The sequence below is a fragment of the Callorhinchus milii genome, unplaced genomic scaffold (genome assembly GCF_018977255.1).
Source record: "Callorhinchus milii isolate IMCB2004 unplaced genomic scaffold, IMCB_Cmil_1.0 Scaffold2, whole genome shotgun sequence".
Lineage (NCBI taxonomy): Eukaryota > Metazoa > Chordata > Chondrichthyes > Chimaeriformes > Callorhinchidae > Callorhinchus > Callorhinchus milii.
In genome coordinates this window covers 92121165-92140174 of record NW_024704743.1, presented here as the reverse complement: position 1 = coordinate 92140174, position 19010 = coordinate 92121165, and the positions used below count along the sequence as shown (strand labels likewise).

The window sequence follows — 19010 nt, the reverse complement described above, 5'->3', positions numbered from 1 at the left end:
GTAAATGTAAGTTACGCATTTCTTTATCTTAATTTATTATGGCTTAATCGGGTTATGGCTGAGTTAGAAAAGAACAGTTGAGCAAGGGTACCTGAGCACGTGAACACGGACTGGAATCAAATCTTTAAATACTCCTTCCATTTGATACTTGCATTTCACTTTGGGATAACATCTCACTGGTTTGCTGGATAGTGTGTAAAATGCAGCAGCCATTGTATGATAACAATTAACCACAAATAGCCATGAACTAACAATTTCATCTGGAGAATTGCTGGCTTGGCAGGGCACCAGGAGAATCTCGCTTCTCTTTTCAACTAGTGACAGTGATCTTTTAACATTCACCTGAGCAAGCAGACAGGACTTCAGTTTAACATTTCATCTGAAGGATGGTACCTCCAATACTAGTGTGCCCCAGCCACTGCACTGATGTGTCAGCCTAGATTGTGAGCTCAAAGTCTTGACACGGGGCTTGAACCCACAAACGCATGTTGGATATTGCTGTTCACAAATTGGTTACTGCATTGGCCTACAAAATATAAAGTCACTACACTTTACGTTGAAATCCTTTGGAACGCTTTGAGACGTCTCGACTATGTGATAAAGCACCATTACCCAAAGCAAGGATTGCTATTTTTGTGAATTACAAGCTCGTAGTTGAGTAGCGGTATTTTTAACGTTAGGTCTTAGCTTTGTGAGGTGGGGAGAGCGAGCAAGTCATGAGTATCCCAAAATTACATTTTTCAATAAAGCAGAACTTGACGGTGCCCTCGTGGCCGAGCAGAGTGGCCAGAGATTAAAATGGGTTTGACGCCGAAAGTCAACCAAATACTGGCCCCAAAGTAGTCGATTATGCGTCACGGCCTACACGAGCAGCAGAGTGCCCGGTTTAGGTTAGTGCTTTTGAAACTAAGAAAAGGCTTCAAAGGGGGAGACGGCTTCAGTGGGTTTCAATCTTTGAACTTTAGGCACTCGCCGAAAGCCGTTTGTCATGGAAAGCGCAACACAAACCCACACAACTTGGGACTGATCCACTTTACACTATATCCGGTGAGGTGCACCGCTTCATTAGTTCATGATTACTTGAGACGTCTCGAAACAATAACGGTGATGATGAGGACAACACCATCTGTGGGGGATGGCGATCGTCAGGGGCTGAGTGACAGCCTGAGCAGTGCGCAGGCGCGGCCCGGCCCGGGGGCCGGTTGCCATGACGCCGCTCTGCGGAGAGCGAGTCAGTGAAGTGGGCGGTTGGGCGGCTTCACGCCCAGTTGGGGCGTGGCTTGGGTTGGGCGCAGTGGGTTTGGGTGGGGGCCGAGTTTCATTTTTTAAACCTGTAAAAACCCTCTATTTCCGCCTCCTCTTGCGGTCCTTTTCCTGCCCGGTTTAAAAAAGCACTAAAAACCTCAATCCGACCGTTGCTGCTGCCGCAGAGGAGGCGAGGCCTGGTATTGGGCTACCTTTGGGCTCGTGTTTGGGGGCCTTTGGGCTCGTGTTTGGGGGCCTTTGGGCTACAAGCGTGGTTCACAGCGGGAGCCAGTGCGCCTGCGCTCAGCGGGGCTTCCTGTCAGAGCCAAGATGGCGGCGAGTGAGGGAGGTCGGCGGTGGCGGCGGCTGCTGCTGTTTGCCGGTGAGGACAGTCTGCCTGGGGCGGGGGGAGCGGGGGGGGGGTTTCCAGGCGTTGGTTATGTAGATAGAATCAAACTTGGCCACGGCGCAGGGCCCTCGTGATTGATTTCTCTCCTCTCTGTTGCAGTGATGGTTTTCCGGGCCGAGGTTGTGCTTTCCTTCGCTGTGCCCTTGGATGATTCGTGAGTCTTTCTTTCTTTTTTTCCTTCCTTCCTTCCTTCCTTTCCTGTCGTCACTCTGTGTCGTTGGACAAAAGCGAGCTGGTAAATCAGTCCGATTGCCATGGCTGCCCACAGGGACCTGAGCTGCTCTGAGAGGAGAGGAGAGGAGAGGAAGAGCGAGCGGTTTATTTTGGTTAACGGGGTGTCACTCACTCACTCACTCACTCACTCACTCACTCACTCACTCAGTCACCTTTTGCTTCAGAGTCTCCTCTCCGAACCAAACCGCTGGGAGTTGCATCTGATGATAATAATAATAATAATAATAATATCAATAATAATCCTCGCGTTTGGTGATAAGTGCCTTTTCGCGTCGTCGAGACGTCGCAAAACGCTTCTCAAGGATATTACTGTGAAGTGCATTGACTCTTCTTGTGTTTTGCGCGTGGACGTTTCTGTTTGGCTGAGACGGAGTGCGCAGACTCCCCGAAGGGATTGCCTGCTGCTCACCTAATTAGTTTAGGCACAGGTTGGGGTATACGCACTCTGGGATCCCCAGCTCTTGGCTTTTGCCCGTTACTTTACAGAATGAGGTGAGCAGGGTTCGTCCCTTGGGGAGACCGCAGGCACCCAATTCCAGAAAATGGAAACGTTCATGCATTTGTGGAATTCTTAGCAGTTTTGTTTGGATACACTTAAGCATAATGTAGTGTTTCTGCAGGTGTCAGACACCTGGACGTCATGCAAGAGGCACACCAAAAAAAAAGGAAGATATTTTGCAGTGTTATACGCACACAAAGAAAAACAATTATGGGGAGCGGCTTTGAAAACATCACATTTGGCAGTTAGTTAAACTTTCAAAAATGATGTGAAGGAGCATTTTTTTCGACCGATTTGTGTTGCCTAAAGTAACTGGCTGAAAAGTCTTGTATTGACAGCAATTTCCACTTTGAATTTGTGAAATAAATTATATGTAAACTTGTATGTGAATGTTAACTGATATTTAGGTTTTGTATAATTTAAACAGTATAATTGTCGTGGAGGTCTTGTCATCACACAATCTTGTGATATCAGGACTTAGAATCAAATGAAACTATTCAAATCTAAAGCATAGGTACTTTTAAATATAAAATAAACCCTTACCATGCTACTTGTTTACAGGTGCTGTAAAATCGTATACAAACCTTCGTCCTCCCACTTACAGCTTGAGTTTACTTCATGTCCACTACCTTGCAGTAATGAGAAGCTTGCACATGTGTTAGGGTTAGGGACCATCAATTCTAAGGTGCGCCTTGATTTCCCCCCTCTCCCCATGCCAGAAGCTCCACATGCAGTTGCAAATATAACTTATGCCTGTTTTGCTTATGCTTCTTTTGTATTATAATAATCTCATGTTGTGCCTATAATGTTGAACGTTTCTGTAAAGTTTAGTGGCTGAATTTGTATGCAAAGGTCCATCCTTTGGATGAGAAGCTAAACCGGGGCCCGTCTGCCTCATTACGTGGACGTTAAAGATCCAATGGTACTATTTAGAAAAGTGTCCTGGCCCACAATCCCCCAAATAAAATTGTGCATTCACTTCATGGCCGTTTGTGGGACATTGTTGTGCACAAATTGACTACTACGTTAGCCCCCAAACACTCCACTATTTAATAAATGATAAGATAATAATTCTTGCATTTGATATAGCGCTTTATCACGTCTTTGAGACGTCTAAAAGCACTTCACAGAATATACTGTAAAATAAATTGACTGTATATTTTGTGGGCAAAACGCAGCAGCCAGTTGGGCACAGTAATGTCCCACAAAGAGTTGTGGATTGAAATGACCAATTTATTATTATTTTTTTGAAGGAATTATTACCCCCAGAAAAGCGATCTGCCAATCAACTAACAACTGTATTCCTACTTATTGCTAGGTAAACAGGCGTGGGGCGTAAGGAAACTTGCCCAACGTTTCGCCCTCCTGGTAATTGAACCCGGGTCTCTCGCTTACAAGGCGAGTGCTCTAACCACTGAGCTACAGGTTTCCATAATATCTCTGTAAAGCACTTTGGGGCTTATTCCTGACATGAACAAGTTCTAACGTATACCAAATGCAAGGATTATTATTATTAATAACTAATTTGTGCACAGTAATGCCACCTAACTGACGTGAATGACACATTTTTATCTTTAGTATTATTAGATAGGATTCCTTTCACTTTTCAGATATTTTCATGGAAATTTTAACATCCATCAGAACAGGCAGACATGGCTGGATTAATATTTTATCCAAAGGACTACATTGTAATTGTCAGTCCACGCTGTGAACTCAAAAGGCCTGATATAAGGGTTGATTCCATAACAACAACAACTTGCACTTATATAGTGCCCTCCCCTCTATATAACCTTTTAACTCAAAGCTGATTGTTACATATATATATCTTATATATATATAGAACCTTTTAACTCAAAGCTGATAGTGCTACCAACTGAGCCAAACAAACACCCAACATATGGGATCTATTGCCTTTAGCTATATTGCCTTTTGCTGTATTTAATGAATTGAAAAGATCTGCTGATGACAAGGATGTAATAAGCATAATTGTAATGTACAATATATTGTTTTGCCCCAAAGTTATTCATGTCACCAGGTCAGATAATAGGGGGAGTCTTAACTGAAATCATGATTGAGGCAGAATCCCTATCTCCTTTAAGAGGAATAAAATAAATATCTGGAAAGGAGAAATATAAAAATGATTTGGAGAAAAGGCAGGAGAATGGTACTAAATGCGTTTTTTTAGAGAGCGCCAATACAGACAATGCCTCCTATGCTGCACATTTCAATGGTCCTACTCTTTAGTTTTCTTTCAATATCCCATGGATAGAAATAGTTAATGGTAGTGGGTCATTTTATTAGAACACCTAATTTATTGCTTTGTTAAATATGCTCAATGTATGCTTCAGTAGAATTATAAATATTTATGTATTGCTAATAAAAACAAAACCATTTGAAAACCTGCTGTGCAAACAGGGCTTTAGTAATATTCAAAATCCCTATTGTTTAAGTTTTCAGTAGCAAATGATCTGCACGGCACAATTGGAATGTTCTGACCTTGTGGCATGGAGAGAATGGACATTGAAATTAAACGTTGACCTTCAAAATTGTGCTTCTGAATTTATACTCTTCCTCACCAGAGCTCTCAAATCCTTTCTGTAATGATGTGCCAAACGTTTGTCAACCTAGTCATTAAATGTCCATCACCAATTCCTTACTATTTAAGCCAACATTGGGCTCACTATTTGGGTGCTGTGCAATGATGCATCAATACTGGGTGGGGGGTAAGGAGAAAAGTGTAGATTGAAATAAGAGAGATAGAGACTAAATTGGGAATAACTTGGGTGCGCTCATTTACTTCTAGCAGCAGCTCTGCAATGGTATTTACAGTGTAGAAGGTGCAGCTGCATTGCAGATGTTTGGGAAAAATAAATATGCCGGCACAATTCGAATATTTTTAAAATGTTCGAGCCAATGGAGAAGACCTGGTGTTGCTTTCAAAGAAGGTTCCCCCATGTGGATTGTAGCTTAAAATGGAAAGGTCTCAAGGCGCTGTAAATATGAATGCCACGTGTTTCAAGAACAGCCTACAGTATGACAGAGATTAACAAGGTTGCAGGTGGTGATGTAATCTTTTCTTTGATAAAATAATTTACATTGTGTTTAATTTTTGATATACACTTTGAGATTGGTATCTTACTGCTTTGAAGTTTCCATTGTGTTGATCTGCCCACAGTTGAATGATTAAGAAAGTTTTTTTTATTCATTGAAATGCGTGTAAACCAGACTCTATTTCTTCAGTGTAATGTGCTTGGACTATGACATTGTAGGTGGCCAACCGGTCATGAGCTTGGAGGTCACAACTGGAATATTTGTGCAGTTTTGGGTGCAGTGTAGGTTGTAGCTTATAAAAAGATGCAAGAGCTATGGAGAGGGTACAGTGATGGTTGATAAAGGTGACACCAGAGATGAAAAGATAGAGCTACGATGACAAGCTAGAGAAGTTAGTAGACGTCCTGCTGAAAGAGAGGAGGTGGAAGGGTGATATGATAGAGGTGATTAAGATAATGAAAAGATTTTAAATAATTAATTGTGAAACACTCTTTCAGTTAGTAGATGATTCAAAGATAGCGGGGTGTGAATTCAAGATTGTGAGTTGGGGAGTTTCACAAATTTCTGATGGCCTGTCTTTGATATACCAATCGACCTCTGCAGCCCCTTTTTTGGTCACTTTGGTGTCAACCTGACTCAGTTGGTCATACTTTTGCCTCTGCACCAAAAGGTTTAAGCCACACATCAGAACTTTAAACTCAAGTCTAGACTGAAACTCCAGTTTGGACTTGCCTTACATTTGCTGAGTTCACATTTTGTGTCCAGCCATCTCTAATATAACTAGAACTGTTTGCACATGTTTGATTTCTAAATGTAATGTGTACATTATAGATTCATAACTGAGTTCTTGTGGAAGTACATCTATAACTCTTGCCCTTTAGGCAGATACGTTATCTGAATTGTCCAGAAAGATTAATAACAGTTGGGTGTCTTGATACCCATCACCATGCTTACGATTATTTAAGCATGACTGAGAGTTTCACATATGTTTTGCTACCCAAATGTGGGAAATTTTGCTGTGTCTGGAATGGAATGCAAACTCTCCACCTGGAGGGATACACAAATCCCTACACCCAATATCCTCCAAAATCCTGCCTATGAGCCAAGATGCTGGTCTGTTATCAGCAATGCCTTGGACTGCAATCCCACTTCAGGAACTGGACTACGAACACAGCCACAGAGGGTTGATGTGACTTTGGAGACCTCACTTACTTCTCCTCCCCCTAAGAACAGACACCTGTTAGAGGATAGAATTCAAAATCCTCGTCCTCGCCTTCAAGACCCTCCACGGCCTTGCCCCTTCCTTCCTCAATGACCTGCTAACTCCTTATCAACCTGTCTGCTCAGTAGGCTACGGCCTGCTCCTCGTCCCCTGCCCGACCCACTCCATCATCAGCGGTTGGGCCTTCAGTCTCTCTGCCCCCACCCTTTAGAACACCATCCTACATTCCCTTCACCTCGCTCACTCCCTTGCCTCCTTCAAGGCACGTTTCAAGACCCTCCTTGTCGACCTTGCCTTCGGCCACCCTCCCTGCCCTCCATCCTCCCTGATCCCAACCCCCACTCTGGTCCAAATCCCTGACTGTCCAGCGCCTTAGGATATCCTCCCGATGTGAAAGACTGTATACAAATGTAATTTTGTATTGTAATTTTTTATTGTATTGTTACTCATTAAGGCATATCTAGGATATAATCTATATAAGAAATGTTTTTTTTAAATTGCAGATTTAAAGAAAATAGAGAAGATCAAATATGGTTAGTTGACGTAAGTATGCATTTTCCCTTGAGTCCAGCCATTAAATATTGCAGTTGATAATGATCTGATGTGTCAAAGATGTGAAAAATGCTGTATCATCTGCAAGGATTATTATTATTATCTGGACGGGGGCGATTCAGACTTGTGTGTTTTTCACTAATGTTATTTTTAAAAGGTGCCTTTCTTTAATTCACCTTAATATGTAGCATTTACAGTTTTGGATGTGTCTCAGATTATTGAACTGATCCATTTTCATTTATTGCTGCACTGTGATTGTGCTGTGAGTTAAAATTTGTGGATCAAATGTCTCATCACTAATTACTGTACAAGCAAAATCTTTACTGAATATTTTATGTGTGAAAGTTGTCCATTTGTAATCCTATCCTGTTGATAATGGGCATTTGAAAATTTTGAGGCCCAGTATCTTCAAACTAAATTTTATGTTGGAGATATGCATTTGTTTATTTTCTATGCTTAGTTTCATACAAAGGGAGGTGAAAGAAGTGGCTAACAATAGGAAAGCAGTATAATTTAAGGTTGAAGGAAGAACTGATAGAGGTCTTTAAAATTATGAAGCGTTTTGATGGGGAGTGCCGTAAGTGTCACTCTGTTTTTAAGAAAAGAAAAATGGAAGAGCCAGGGAACTATTGACAGTTTTACATCAAGAAAAACCTTAGGAAAGCTACTTGAAGTCATAAGAGTTGTGGAACATTTAGAAAAAAGGAACTGATCAGGGATCTCCTTGACAAATTGAAAATCTCTATCAAATTGGATTGTAATGTCTATAGAATGTGAATGGCTATTGAGAAATGCAAAACACGCCTAGAAATAGTGCTGAATTATGAGGGGGAAGCAAGTCTGATAGAGAGAGCCACTGCTTAAGCAAGTCACCGTAAGCACAAACTCATAGATGCAAGTTGTTTTCGTTGTTGTTATAATTGGAAAACATTCAGATTGAGAGAGAGTGATATTTTTCACTCCCTAAGACACAATGATGAGCCCAAACTGTGAAACAAAATCCTGGTTTGCAGTTGTTTCCAGGCTAGTTTCAGCTGCTTGTTTTTACCTATGGGAAATTAGCATGTGTCACCTAAGTTCAAGAAGAATAAATGACCTTGGATGCAGCTGAAAGAGGTTGCCCCCTCTGAAAGTTTTTTTTTGGTCAGCTGGGTGTCTGATCATGCTTGGATAACTTCATTTCAGAAGGCAGTACACTGAGTAATGGGGGGATAACTCTTTGAAAGTTGGACAATACTATACCTCCAGGAAGTTGCCAGTGATAAACAGTACAATAATTTACAGAAGAAATTATGGTGCCTTTTGGTATACTTGCTTACCAAGCAAAGAAATTAAATACTTACAACTGATGAGTGCTGGAGCTAGAAATCATTAGAGTTCAGATAACTGAGCAACACTGCAATTAATCTTCAGTTGTTGTCCTGTTCTCTCAACAATGAGTGCAAAAAGTTCTGTTATTTTTGTTCACAGGGATTCAGTCATTGCCATCCTTTTATACAGTTTCAAATCCCACATGTGATCCACTGCCTGGATGATTTTCTCATTTGCTTTGGTTTCTGTGACCTGACAAAACATGTTGAGCTTTCTTTGTGGTTTATAATCCCTCTGTTTTGTAGAATTACTCCTTCCTATTTGCTACTCTCTATTGCATTTTTTTTTGCTGAGAAATTGCTAGTCATAGAGTCCTGTAGCTTTGTGGTTAGAGCACTTGCCTTGCAAGCGAGATACCCAGATTAAATTTCCAGACAGGGTGAAACGTTGGGCATGTTTCCTTATTCCACAAGTCTCTGTTTACTTAGTAGTAAGTAGGAACCTGGTTGTTAGTCGATTGGCGGATCACTTTGTCAGGGGTAATAATGCCTTTCAATTTAATAAAAATAATAAAAAAATAATTTGGTCACTTCATCCACAACTATTTGTGGGACACTCCTGTGTGCAATTGGCTGCCACGGTTCAGCCGCAAAACATAGTCGATTCACTTTATAGTATATTCTGTGAAGATCTTTGAGACATCTAAAGATGTCATAAGGCACAATACCAAATGCAAGGATTATTATTATTATAAAGTGTTCAAGTTGCAGTTACATGATTCAGTCATAAACCTGTGATTTGCTTAACACATTGCAGATTTGCCATCAAAACGATAGCTTGACCACTTTATAACTGCCAACAACCAACTTAGATGTTGAAAGAGTGAGCAAGTTTAGAATTTAGTGAGCTGTACCTAAATAGCTGTTAGTTTAGTTAGCTGTTACTTGGCTATCTAAAATATATTTTTATTTAAAAGGAATACATTGCAATTAATTCTGTTCAATGGTTTTGGTGCTTTTCTTTGTACTTTGAGTAGTGCGTTCCAATAACATTGGGAATTGTCACAATTGATTTACTGTCCAGGAACCTCATGAACGAATTGAGTTATAGAACCATAGAAATTTACATCCTAAGTTGTCATTTGGCCCATCGTGCCTTTGCTGGCTCTGAAAAGTAACCAGTTTAGTCCCTTCTCATGCCTTTTTCCATACCTTTATTCCTTTTAGATATTCATCTAATTTCCTCTTAAGATAATATGGATTCTGCCTCAATCATCTTTCTAGTAGCGCATTCCATAATAATAATCCTTGGATTTGATATAGCGCTTTTTCACGTCTTCTATGCGTCTCAAAGCACTTCACAGACTAAAAAACGTCAAACCTAACAAACCACTGTTGAACAGATGCTGGAAGTTTGCATATAATTCTAAAGTATATTCAAAATTTCACCCACAAACTATACAGTCAATTCATTTTACAGTATATTCTGTGAAGCGCTTTGAGACGACATGGTAAGGAGCTATATCAAATGCAAGGATTATTATTCTGGTGAATTTCCTATGACTAAGGCCTTGATATTGTTCCTACAGTGAGGTGTCTGAAACTGGATAACTGTACCCTGACTTGCGATTTCTAAAGCTTAGCATTACCCACTTTACCTCTAGGCTATATGCCCCTATTTATAAAACCTAGGATTCCATTTTATTAACAGCTTTGGCAACTTGCTATCTCACCTTTAAAAATGTGTTACATTAACCATTGGTCTCTCCACTCTTCTGCTCCTTTTAAAATCTTTCACGTTTTTGTATCTTAGTCTGGCTTCAGCTTTATCGAATGCCTTCCATAGCCCACGTTCTTTTATATCGCTAATATCGCTCCTCTCGAGCCTGTTGCGCATGTGCTGCTTTTTTATAGGTACAATCAACAAGCCTAGACTCGCCCCTAACAAACAATGCAAACTAGGATTCAATTTCTTAGTCTGGTACATATGAGATGCAAATACCAGCAATTTCACCAGTTTTGTTTTCCAATATAATTTAATGGTCTTCTGAAAAGGATATAATGAATATAAGTAGATAAATTCAGCTATATTGGAGAAGTTAATTTTGTAGTACGTTTGAAATTCTATTCATTTTAAGCTCCAACCCCTTCCATTTTGTGTTCATCCACTTGTGATATGATGTTTAAAAATCCACAATTGCAAATAAGTAATGTAATTGCTGACCTGACTTTTTATATTGGGCATGAACAAGACCTGATGACTTGGCAGTAGAGCAGGAAATTCTGAGCAGTACTATCACAACACAGACTATTTGAAAGGGTTTAACAAAGCACTGAGGGAATTAATGAAACAGATAAAGGGGATGAAATTCCTCTTGTCGCTTAGAATAATGACCTTGATCATAAAATCCTAAAAGTGCATTGTCAAAGCTTCTGCGCTCAGCAGCAGGAAAAGTGTAAAGAATATCAAAGAGGTCACATAGATTATACCATCCTCATTTTATTTTGTCTTGTTTGAGCCATTGTCAGACCTCAAGATAAAAAGAATGCAAATTGTTATGCTTGCAGGGTGGCCAAAATAAAGCGGAATGAATGCTGGAGATAGGTCCCATAGCCAGTGGCAGCATCTTGATCAGCTCTCAGATATTGGAATATATTTGATCTTTCTCCACAGGTTCATCACATGACTGAATATGCAGTCAATAACAGGAAATGAAATTGCAATGTATGCATTTCTATCTTCTATCTAAATGATTCTAGTGGCTAATCAGTAAATTAGCATTTAACTGCTGCATCTTTGTTTTTGTTGGTTTAGTTCTATGCACCTTGGTGTGGTCACTGCAAGAAACTAGAACCAATATGGGATAATGTAGCTGCTGAATTGCAATCTTCAGGCTCGCCAGTAAAAGTGGGGAAGATGGACGCAACACTTTATTCAGGTAAAGTGTGCCCTCAGGTTGTAATGTAATTTTCTGTAGTAAATCATGTCTTCTGCATCTTCCCTTTTCTCATGACTGCTAAAGAACATTGTGAGCTAAAACATTTCATTCTTTGGGTTGGTGCATTAGTAAACATTGGTAATATTGTACAATGCAATTTACATTTATATAATGCTAGGATTATATAATCGTGTTGGGAGGACCTCTTACAGAGACTTGCAGACTACATGCTGAAAAATATGATTTCTGAATACCGTTGGTATTTTTAGCTATTTTACACATGAGCTTTCCCGCTAGAGAGTGATTCTCTATAGGTTTGAACCTCATGGTAAACAGTCAGCACCTCTGACGTTGGTTCCCTGATGAACATTTGTACCAAAGAAAAAACAGTGTCAGTTCTCTGAAGAATATCAATTATATCAAAGGTATAAAGCTAGCTTTGAAATATTTCCACACTGGAAAGAACATCATTTAACCCCATAACAAACTGACATTTTTCATACTAATAAGTACTGTGATTTTTACAGTAGATACTTATGACAAAGGAAGTTAATTGTTGCTTCAGTGTTCAATATCTGCTACAAATCATTGGCTGTTTCCCCCCCCACCGCCATCCATCTCCCTGAAGATGACTTTGCTCGGGTGTGATTCGATATTGTGAGTAACTCTCAATATGTCTCGCCTATGTAATGCATGAGTCTAGATCACAAAGTTCTAGAAACGCTTATTTTGTTGGCCAACCTCTTTGGTTGGCCACCAATGGTCTTGATAGTGAGTGTATTTGATTTCAAGCATATCAACCAATCCTATTCTTGTAAAATATTGTTTCAGAAAATAAATAATTTTCTGAAATAATAACTGAAAAATTGTGTATCAGAATTTTGCAGCACACAAGGAGGCCATTCGGACCATCGTGTTCACATCAGGTCTTTGAAAAGAGCCATCCAATGTAATAATAATAATAATCCTTGCATTTGATATAGCGCTTTTCACGTCAGAAGGACGTCCCAAAGCACTTCACAGAACACACTGTAAAGTGAATTGACTGTATATTTGTGGGCGAACGCAGCAGCCAATTGCGCACAGCAATGTCCCACAAACAGTCGTAGATTGAAAATGACCAATTTATTATTGTTTTTGTTTTGGAGGGATTATTATTAGGCTCTGTGTGGAGTAAGGAAACTTGCCCAAGGTTTCGCCCTGTCTGGAATTGAACTCAGGTCTCTCGCTTGCAAAGCGAGTGCTCTAACCACTGAGCTACAGGACTCCACAATGTAATCCCACTCCCCCATTCTCTCCCCATAGACCTGCAAGCTTATCCTTCCCAAATAATTATCTATTTCTCTCATAAAAGAAGTTATCAAATCAGCTTCTACCCCCCTTTCAGGCAATGCATTCCAGATCCGAACAACTCACTGTATGAAAAAAATTCTCCTCACCTTCCCCTCTGTTTCTTTTGACAACTATTTTAAATTGATGCCCTCGGATTACTGACCCACCCGCCAGTGGAAATAGTTTTTCCTTGTTCACCCTATCGAATTCCCTCATAATTTTGAAAACTTCTATTCAGTCTCCTTTTAATCTTCTCTGCTCAAAGGAGAATAATCCCAGCTTCTCCAGCCTCTCCTGATAACTGAAGTCCCTCATTCCTGATACCGTCCTGGTAAATCTCCTTTGCATCCTCTCCAGTGACTTGACATCCTTCCTAAAGTGTGATGTCCAGAACTAACACACAATACTGTAGCTGACCGCTAACCAGTGTTTTATAAAGGTTCATCATGACATCCTGACTTCTATTCTATGCCCCTATTTATAAAGCCTTGTATCCCGTATGCGTTTTTAACAGCTTTAACTACCTGTTCTGCCACCTTCAAAGATTTACTTACATGAACCCCGGGTCTCTCTGTTCCTTCACCCCCTTTAAGATTCTACCATCAGCTTATATGGCCTCTCCTCAATCTTCCTCCAAAAATGCATCACTTTGCATTTCTCCACATTAAACTTAATTTGCCATAGGTCTGCCCATTTTACCAGTCTGTCTATGTCTATTTGCAGTCTGCTACTATCCTCCTCACTGTTTACTACTTTCTCTAGCTTAGTATCATCTGCAAACTTGGAAATTTTACTCTCTATACTCAAGACCCACAACTTCTGGATATTCCCCTTCATGCCTTTATCCATACCTTTATCACCCTGGACTATGGGAACTCTCTCCTCGTCGGCCTTCCCGGCACCTCCCTCCACAAGCTGCAGGTCATCCAGAATTCTGCAGCTCGTGTCCTGTCCCGCACCAGGCTTCGTAACCACATCACTCCCACCCTCGCTCGCCTCCACTGGCTCCCCATCCCCCAGAGGATCGAATTCAAGATCCTCATCCTCACCTACAAGGCCATTCACGGCCTCGCTCCCTCCTACCTCTCCAACCTACTATCCCCCTACCTACCTGCCCGTACCCTCCGTTCCTCCGGCTCGGTCTGCTCCACATCCCCCGCCCCAACCGCCCTACCATCGGTTGCCGGGCCTTCAGCCTCTCAGCCCCTAGGCTCTGGAACTCCATCCCCCAGTGCCTTCACCGCCTCCTCCCTTTCCTCCTTCAAGGCCGGTCTCAAGACCTTTCTCTTTGACCGAGCCTTCAGCTCCCTCTCAACTCTCTATCCCCTCCTCCTCCCTCCCTTCCCTCCCCTCACCCTGACCATTTCCCCCCTTCTCGCTCCCTCCCTTCCCTCCCCTCACCCTGACCATTTACCCCCTGCTCGGATCCTGACCCAACTGTACAGCGCTTTGGGACGTCCTCCCGACGTGAAAGGCGCTCTATAAATGGAATCTTGTTGTTGTTCTCCCTGTAGAACATTTTGTACCCATTCTGTGATGTCTTCAACCCTGGCACCAGGGAGGCAACATACCGTACAAGAGTCACATCTTTGGTTGCAGAAACACCTGCCTACTCCTTTCACCATTGTATCCCCAATGACAATTGCATTGACACTCTTCCCTGTCCCCCCCTGTGCATCCATTTGTTTTTGACTCCCCTCCCCAGAGATATCACCACCCTGACCAGTATTCAGTACAGAGAATTAATTTGTGAGTGCCACACTCACAAGGGATTTCTGCACTGCCCATCCCTTCTTCCTACCATGCCATATGGTCACCCACTCACTCTCCTGAACTCTCTGTGGCTGTGGGATGACTATCTCCTGAAACTATCCCATGAACTCTTCAGCCTCCCATATGTCATGTAGTAATATCAGCCTCTCCTCAAACTCAGAAACTTTGAGCCTAAGCTCAAGCAGCCAGAGACATATCCTACACACATTCTGTCCAACCCACACAAAGCATCGTGGAGTTCCCACATAGCACACATGTAACTCATCTCAGCTGTCCTGCCATATTTCCAGACATGTTTTATATAATTTGAATATAACATATTTTTATAATTATGCACCTCTTTCCCCCTCTGCACCAAATTCCTTAACAGAATTCTTACTCTGTTCCACCTCACTCAGTTCCCTCCTCACACTGCTGGGCTCTCTGCTCAAATGAAGCTGTTACAAGTCTTCTCCTTTATATAGGACACACACAAAAACACCCAGTTTTGACTGGTCAGCAGATTTTTTAATCCCCACCACCTGGCCTATGATTAACTGCGAGTTGACTTGTTTGCCTGCTTCTACATATAAGGTTGCCTCTACCTCAAGATAGATTTCCCACTCTTCTGCTGAATGAAAGAGTTCTCTCTTGCTGAAGAATTCCCACTCTCACCAAATTCCTTAACAGAATTCTCACCCTGTTCCACCTCACTCAGTACGCTCCTGGGCTCTCTGCTCAAGTGTATTAAATAATTACTGTGGTAACATACAAGGTTTCATTGGTGATTAAAGTGCTTTCAGGTTTGAATCTCTGGAGCAATGAAAGAATGTTCACCTAGGAAGGATTTTAAGGATACAAGGTACAAACCAATTGCTTTTATTTAGGATTGTGACCATGTTGTATTCTTGGCTGGTATTCTTCAAAGTTAAATTACTAAACTGTGGCTCAGCAGGATCTGCTCTCAGGCAAATTGTGTTTGTGTTAAACTTATGGAGCTGCTCTGGCTTTTCCCAGTAATTTACATTCGTGGAGAAGGTGGGTTGCAGTTATGTTGTATGCAGGAAAAAAAAGTACTTCATTTGTATATTGTTACATTTCCACGATCATCCCAGTGAACCTGCATTGCACTGTTGCTTACTAATTTTTTCTCTCTCTAGTTCTGTTCTTGTGCTCACTGTGTTTCAGCCCTTTGGTCTCCCATTTTTTGCCTGATCTCTGATTTTGTCCCACCCCCTCCCCCCAGCCTGAGTGAATCTCATTCTGTCTGTTTGACTCCAACCCTATGACATACCTGTAAAAGTATTAAATTGAACATTTATTAGTTCAAATTGGGTTAGGATTAAGTAGCCCCACCTGCTTTAGGCGTAACAAAAGGCTTTTTGGTCACTGTATCACCTTTGTATCAGCCCTAATAAAGAGAAGTAGACATGGTTATCTCACGTGATTTAGGCATTGATCCAGTGCCTAAATCGTAAGGAGATGGTCATGGCATTATTGAGACTTGCACCGGTACCTAAGATGACTTTTAGTGCTTTAAAGGTGCTGAATTATATGAGAAGTTGACCCACCTTTGAGAGATGGGCTAAGACGCTGGGCTATGTGTGGGAGAAATGTTTTAATTGGGCTAATTCAGAATGGGGGGTAATTGCTAATAGTTGTTTGTATTGGCATTTCAGAACTGTAACTCGGCAAGTCTTTCAAGGAGTCATCCTCCGTTACTGAGTATACTGCCTTCTGAAAGAAACGAGAGGCTATACATATTGAGGTAGTGCTCAATCCATGCAGTTATTCCTGCCAAATCAGTGGGGAGGGGGGTGATCTGAAATCTGGAGAGAACAGACCCTGATTACAATATGTTGCTTTGGAACTTTTAATGTTCACTTATATTTTTACAGGAGTTGCTTCGGAATTTGGAGTCAGAGGTTATCCAACTATCAAATTGTAAGTAAAGGATTATTCAACTCTTATTACTGCTAACAATGTGTTATTGTGGTATGGATGTATGTATGATTTAGTAGTAAAGAGTGACTCCATTTTAATATGGTGGTTTGGGTCCATAAACTCAGACCCGCATTATAAAGAGGCACACTAAAATAGGCTGTTTTCAGTGTTATCAGATCAGCTTGCATTGCATCTTGTACTCAGCCATCTTTCAGCATGGGAAACTGGCCAGGCAGCACATAACATAAACTGGGTTTACGGTGAACCTGTTGTATACTGGGGAACCTAAAAACGGGATTGCCCTGAAATGCACAGTATAAATAATATGGATAAATTGAAGAAATTGTGTACAAAGCGGCAAAATCTGTATTCATTTTCTGTGTAATATAGTCAGATTATAATGTAATTAGATTACCATTGTTGTGTTGCCTTGCATTTCTTGTTTTATTCTTATAAACGTCTAACACAAGTAACTAAGCACAATCACAAAATGAAAAATAGAATCCTGTTAACTAATGATAAAAGCTTATTAGGAAGAATGAGGAGCATTAATTGTGAATTTGCAGTCTGGCAACATTACAACAACTTGCACTTATAGCGCCCTCCACGCAGAATAGCAGCTCAGAGCGCTTAAGAGTGGCGAAGCCTGACTTCGAGCCGGGGGAGGGGGGAGGTGGCCGTAAACACAATTGAACAGGAAAATCTTCAGGCGGAACTTGAAAGAGGGGAGAGAAGGGGCAAGGCAGAGGGATTGAGGGAGAGTATTCTAGAGTTTTTGGGCGTAGTGGTTGAAAGCACGACCTCCAATGGTGAGACGGAGGGTACGAGGGACAAGCAGGAGGCCAGTGCCAGTCGAGCGGAGGCGCCAGGTGAATTGGGGAGTGAGGATATCAGAGGGGTAGGGAAGTGCCAGGGAGTGAATGGATTTGAACACGAGTGTGAGGATCTTGAAGTCGATCCATTCGGTGATGGGAAACCAGTGGAGCCTGGCCAGAACTGATGAGATATGTCTACGGAGTTTGGTCGAGTTCAGTATGCGAGCGGTAGAATTTTGAATGAGCTGGGTCTTTTGAACAGTGGAGTTGGGGAGACCGGGGAGTGCATTTGAGTAATCCAAGTGGGAGGTGACAAACACATGCACGAGCGTTTCGGCTGCATTTGGGGTAAGGTATAGTTGGAGGCGCGCAATGTGGCGGAGGTGGAAGAAGGTGGTCCTGGTCAGGGACTGGATGTGGTGGAGGAAGGAGAGTTGGGGGTCAAACCGGACGCCTCGGTTGCGCACTGGTTCAGTGAGTCTGAGAGAGAGCCCAGGGAGTTTGAGGAGTTTAGATCCGCAAGAGGGAAGACGTTGACTGGAGCCAAGAAGTATGACTTCTGTTTTGTCCATATTCAGCTGCGGGAAGTTACAGTGATCCAGACCCTGATGTCTGCCAGACAAGCTGATAGAACATCAGTGAACCTGGAGTTGGTACTGGAGGAGGTAAAATAGATTTGTGTGTCATCCGCATACATGTGGAAATTTACCCCGTGTCTGTGGATGACATCGTCCAGAGGGAGCATATAGATAAGCAAAAGAAGAGGGCCAAGGATGGAGCCCTGGGATAGCCGCAGGTGACCAGGCGGGGGAGGGAGGAGAAACCATTTGCTGAGATGAAATGGAGGCGGTTGGTTAAGTAGGACTCGAAACATGCGAGTGCAATCCCACTAAGATAGATAAGGGAGGAGAGATGGTGGAGGAGGATGGCATGGTCGACTGTGTCGAATGCGGCAGAGAGATCCAGGAGGACGAGGAGGCAGAGGGAGCCGTGGTCACAGGTAGAGAGAATGTAATTTGTAACTTTGACAAGCGCTGTCACTGTGCTGTGGGCAGGGTGAAAACCAGACTGCAGGGGCTCGAGGATGGAGTGGAGGGAGAGGTGTGACCGAAGTTGACCTGTAACAGTGCGATCCATTGTTGGTCGACTGTGTTGAACGCGGCAGAGTCAGTATATTGAGAGAACACAGTTGAGCTCAAATTGTTACTTTATAAGCAATAGTAAGGAATAAAAGGGTTAGGATAGGTGATGTTTAAGTCTGTTTTCTGACCAGTGGACAGGGATTCAGGATGAGATTGTATTTAATGTGAAGTTCTATTGTTAGTGAGGTTGAGCTTGCCATCTGTTGATAACCCAACCTTAACCTGGGCGTTTCGGGGGGGTGGGGCGGAGGAGGAAAAGAGGCCGAAGGGAAGGCAAATATCCACTGGAGATCAAATAGCATCACTAATAATTGTTACTTTATTTGTTACTCTATGTATGTCACTTGTGTCTTTACAGTGGAGCCCTGTTATAACACAGTAGTTTGGGATCCGTAAAATCCTGATCAATGCTATAATGGAATGCAATGGCAAGTCAGCACTTCTGCATTCACTGCATGTGCGTGGGAAGATACCCGGCTCCAATCGTGCTTCAGAACACTGGAGAAAGCAAACATATGCAGTCTGCAGGAAGTGCTGTCAACCTCATGCCCTGGAGTTGACCAT

At 42.0% G+C, this 19010-nt stretch overlaps 1 protein-coding gene across 1 annotated transcript in view; it reads left to right on the top strand.

Moving 5' to 3' along the window:
• Positions 1 to 1301: 1301 nt before the first annotated feature.
• tmx3b (thioredoxin related transmembrane protein 3b) overlaps positions 1302 to 19010 on the top strand; it is a 37063-nt gene continuing 19354 nt past the window's right edge. Inside the window, exons 1-5 of the mRNA XM_007888018.2 lie at positions 1302 to 1627; positions 1754 to 1808; positions 7164 to 7203; positions 11338 to 11461; positions 16444 to 16489. Coding sequence (XP_007886209.1) covers positions 1576 to 1627; positions 1754 to 1808; positions 7164 to 7203; positions 11338 to 11461; positions 16444 to 16489 — 317 coding nt within the window. The 5' untranslated portion in view covers positions 1302 to 1575. The remainder of the gene's footprint in view (positions 1628 to 1753; positions 1809 to 7163; positions 7204 to 11337; positions 11462 to 16443; positions 16490 to 19010) is intronic.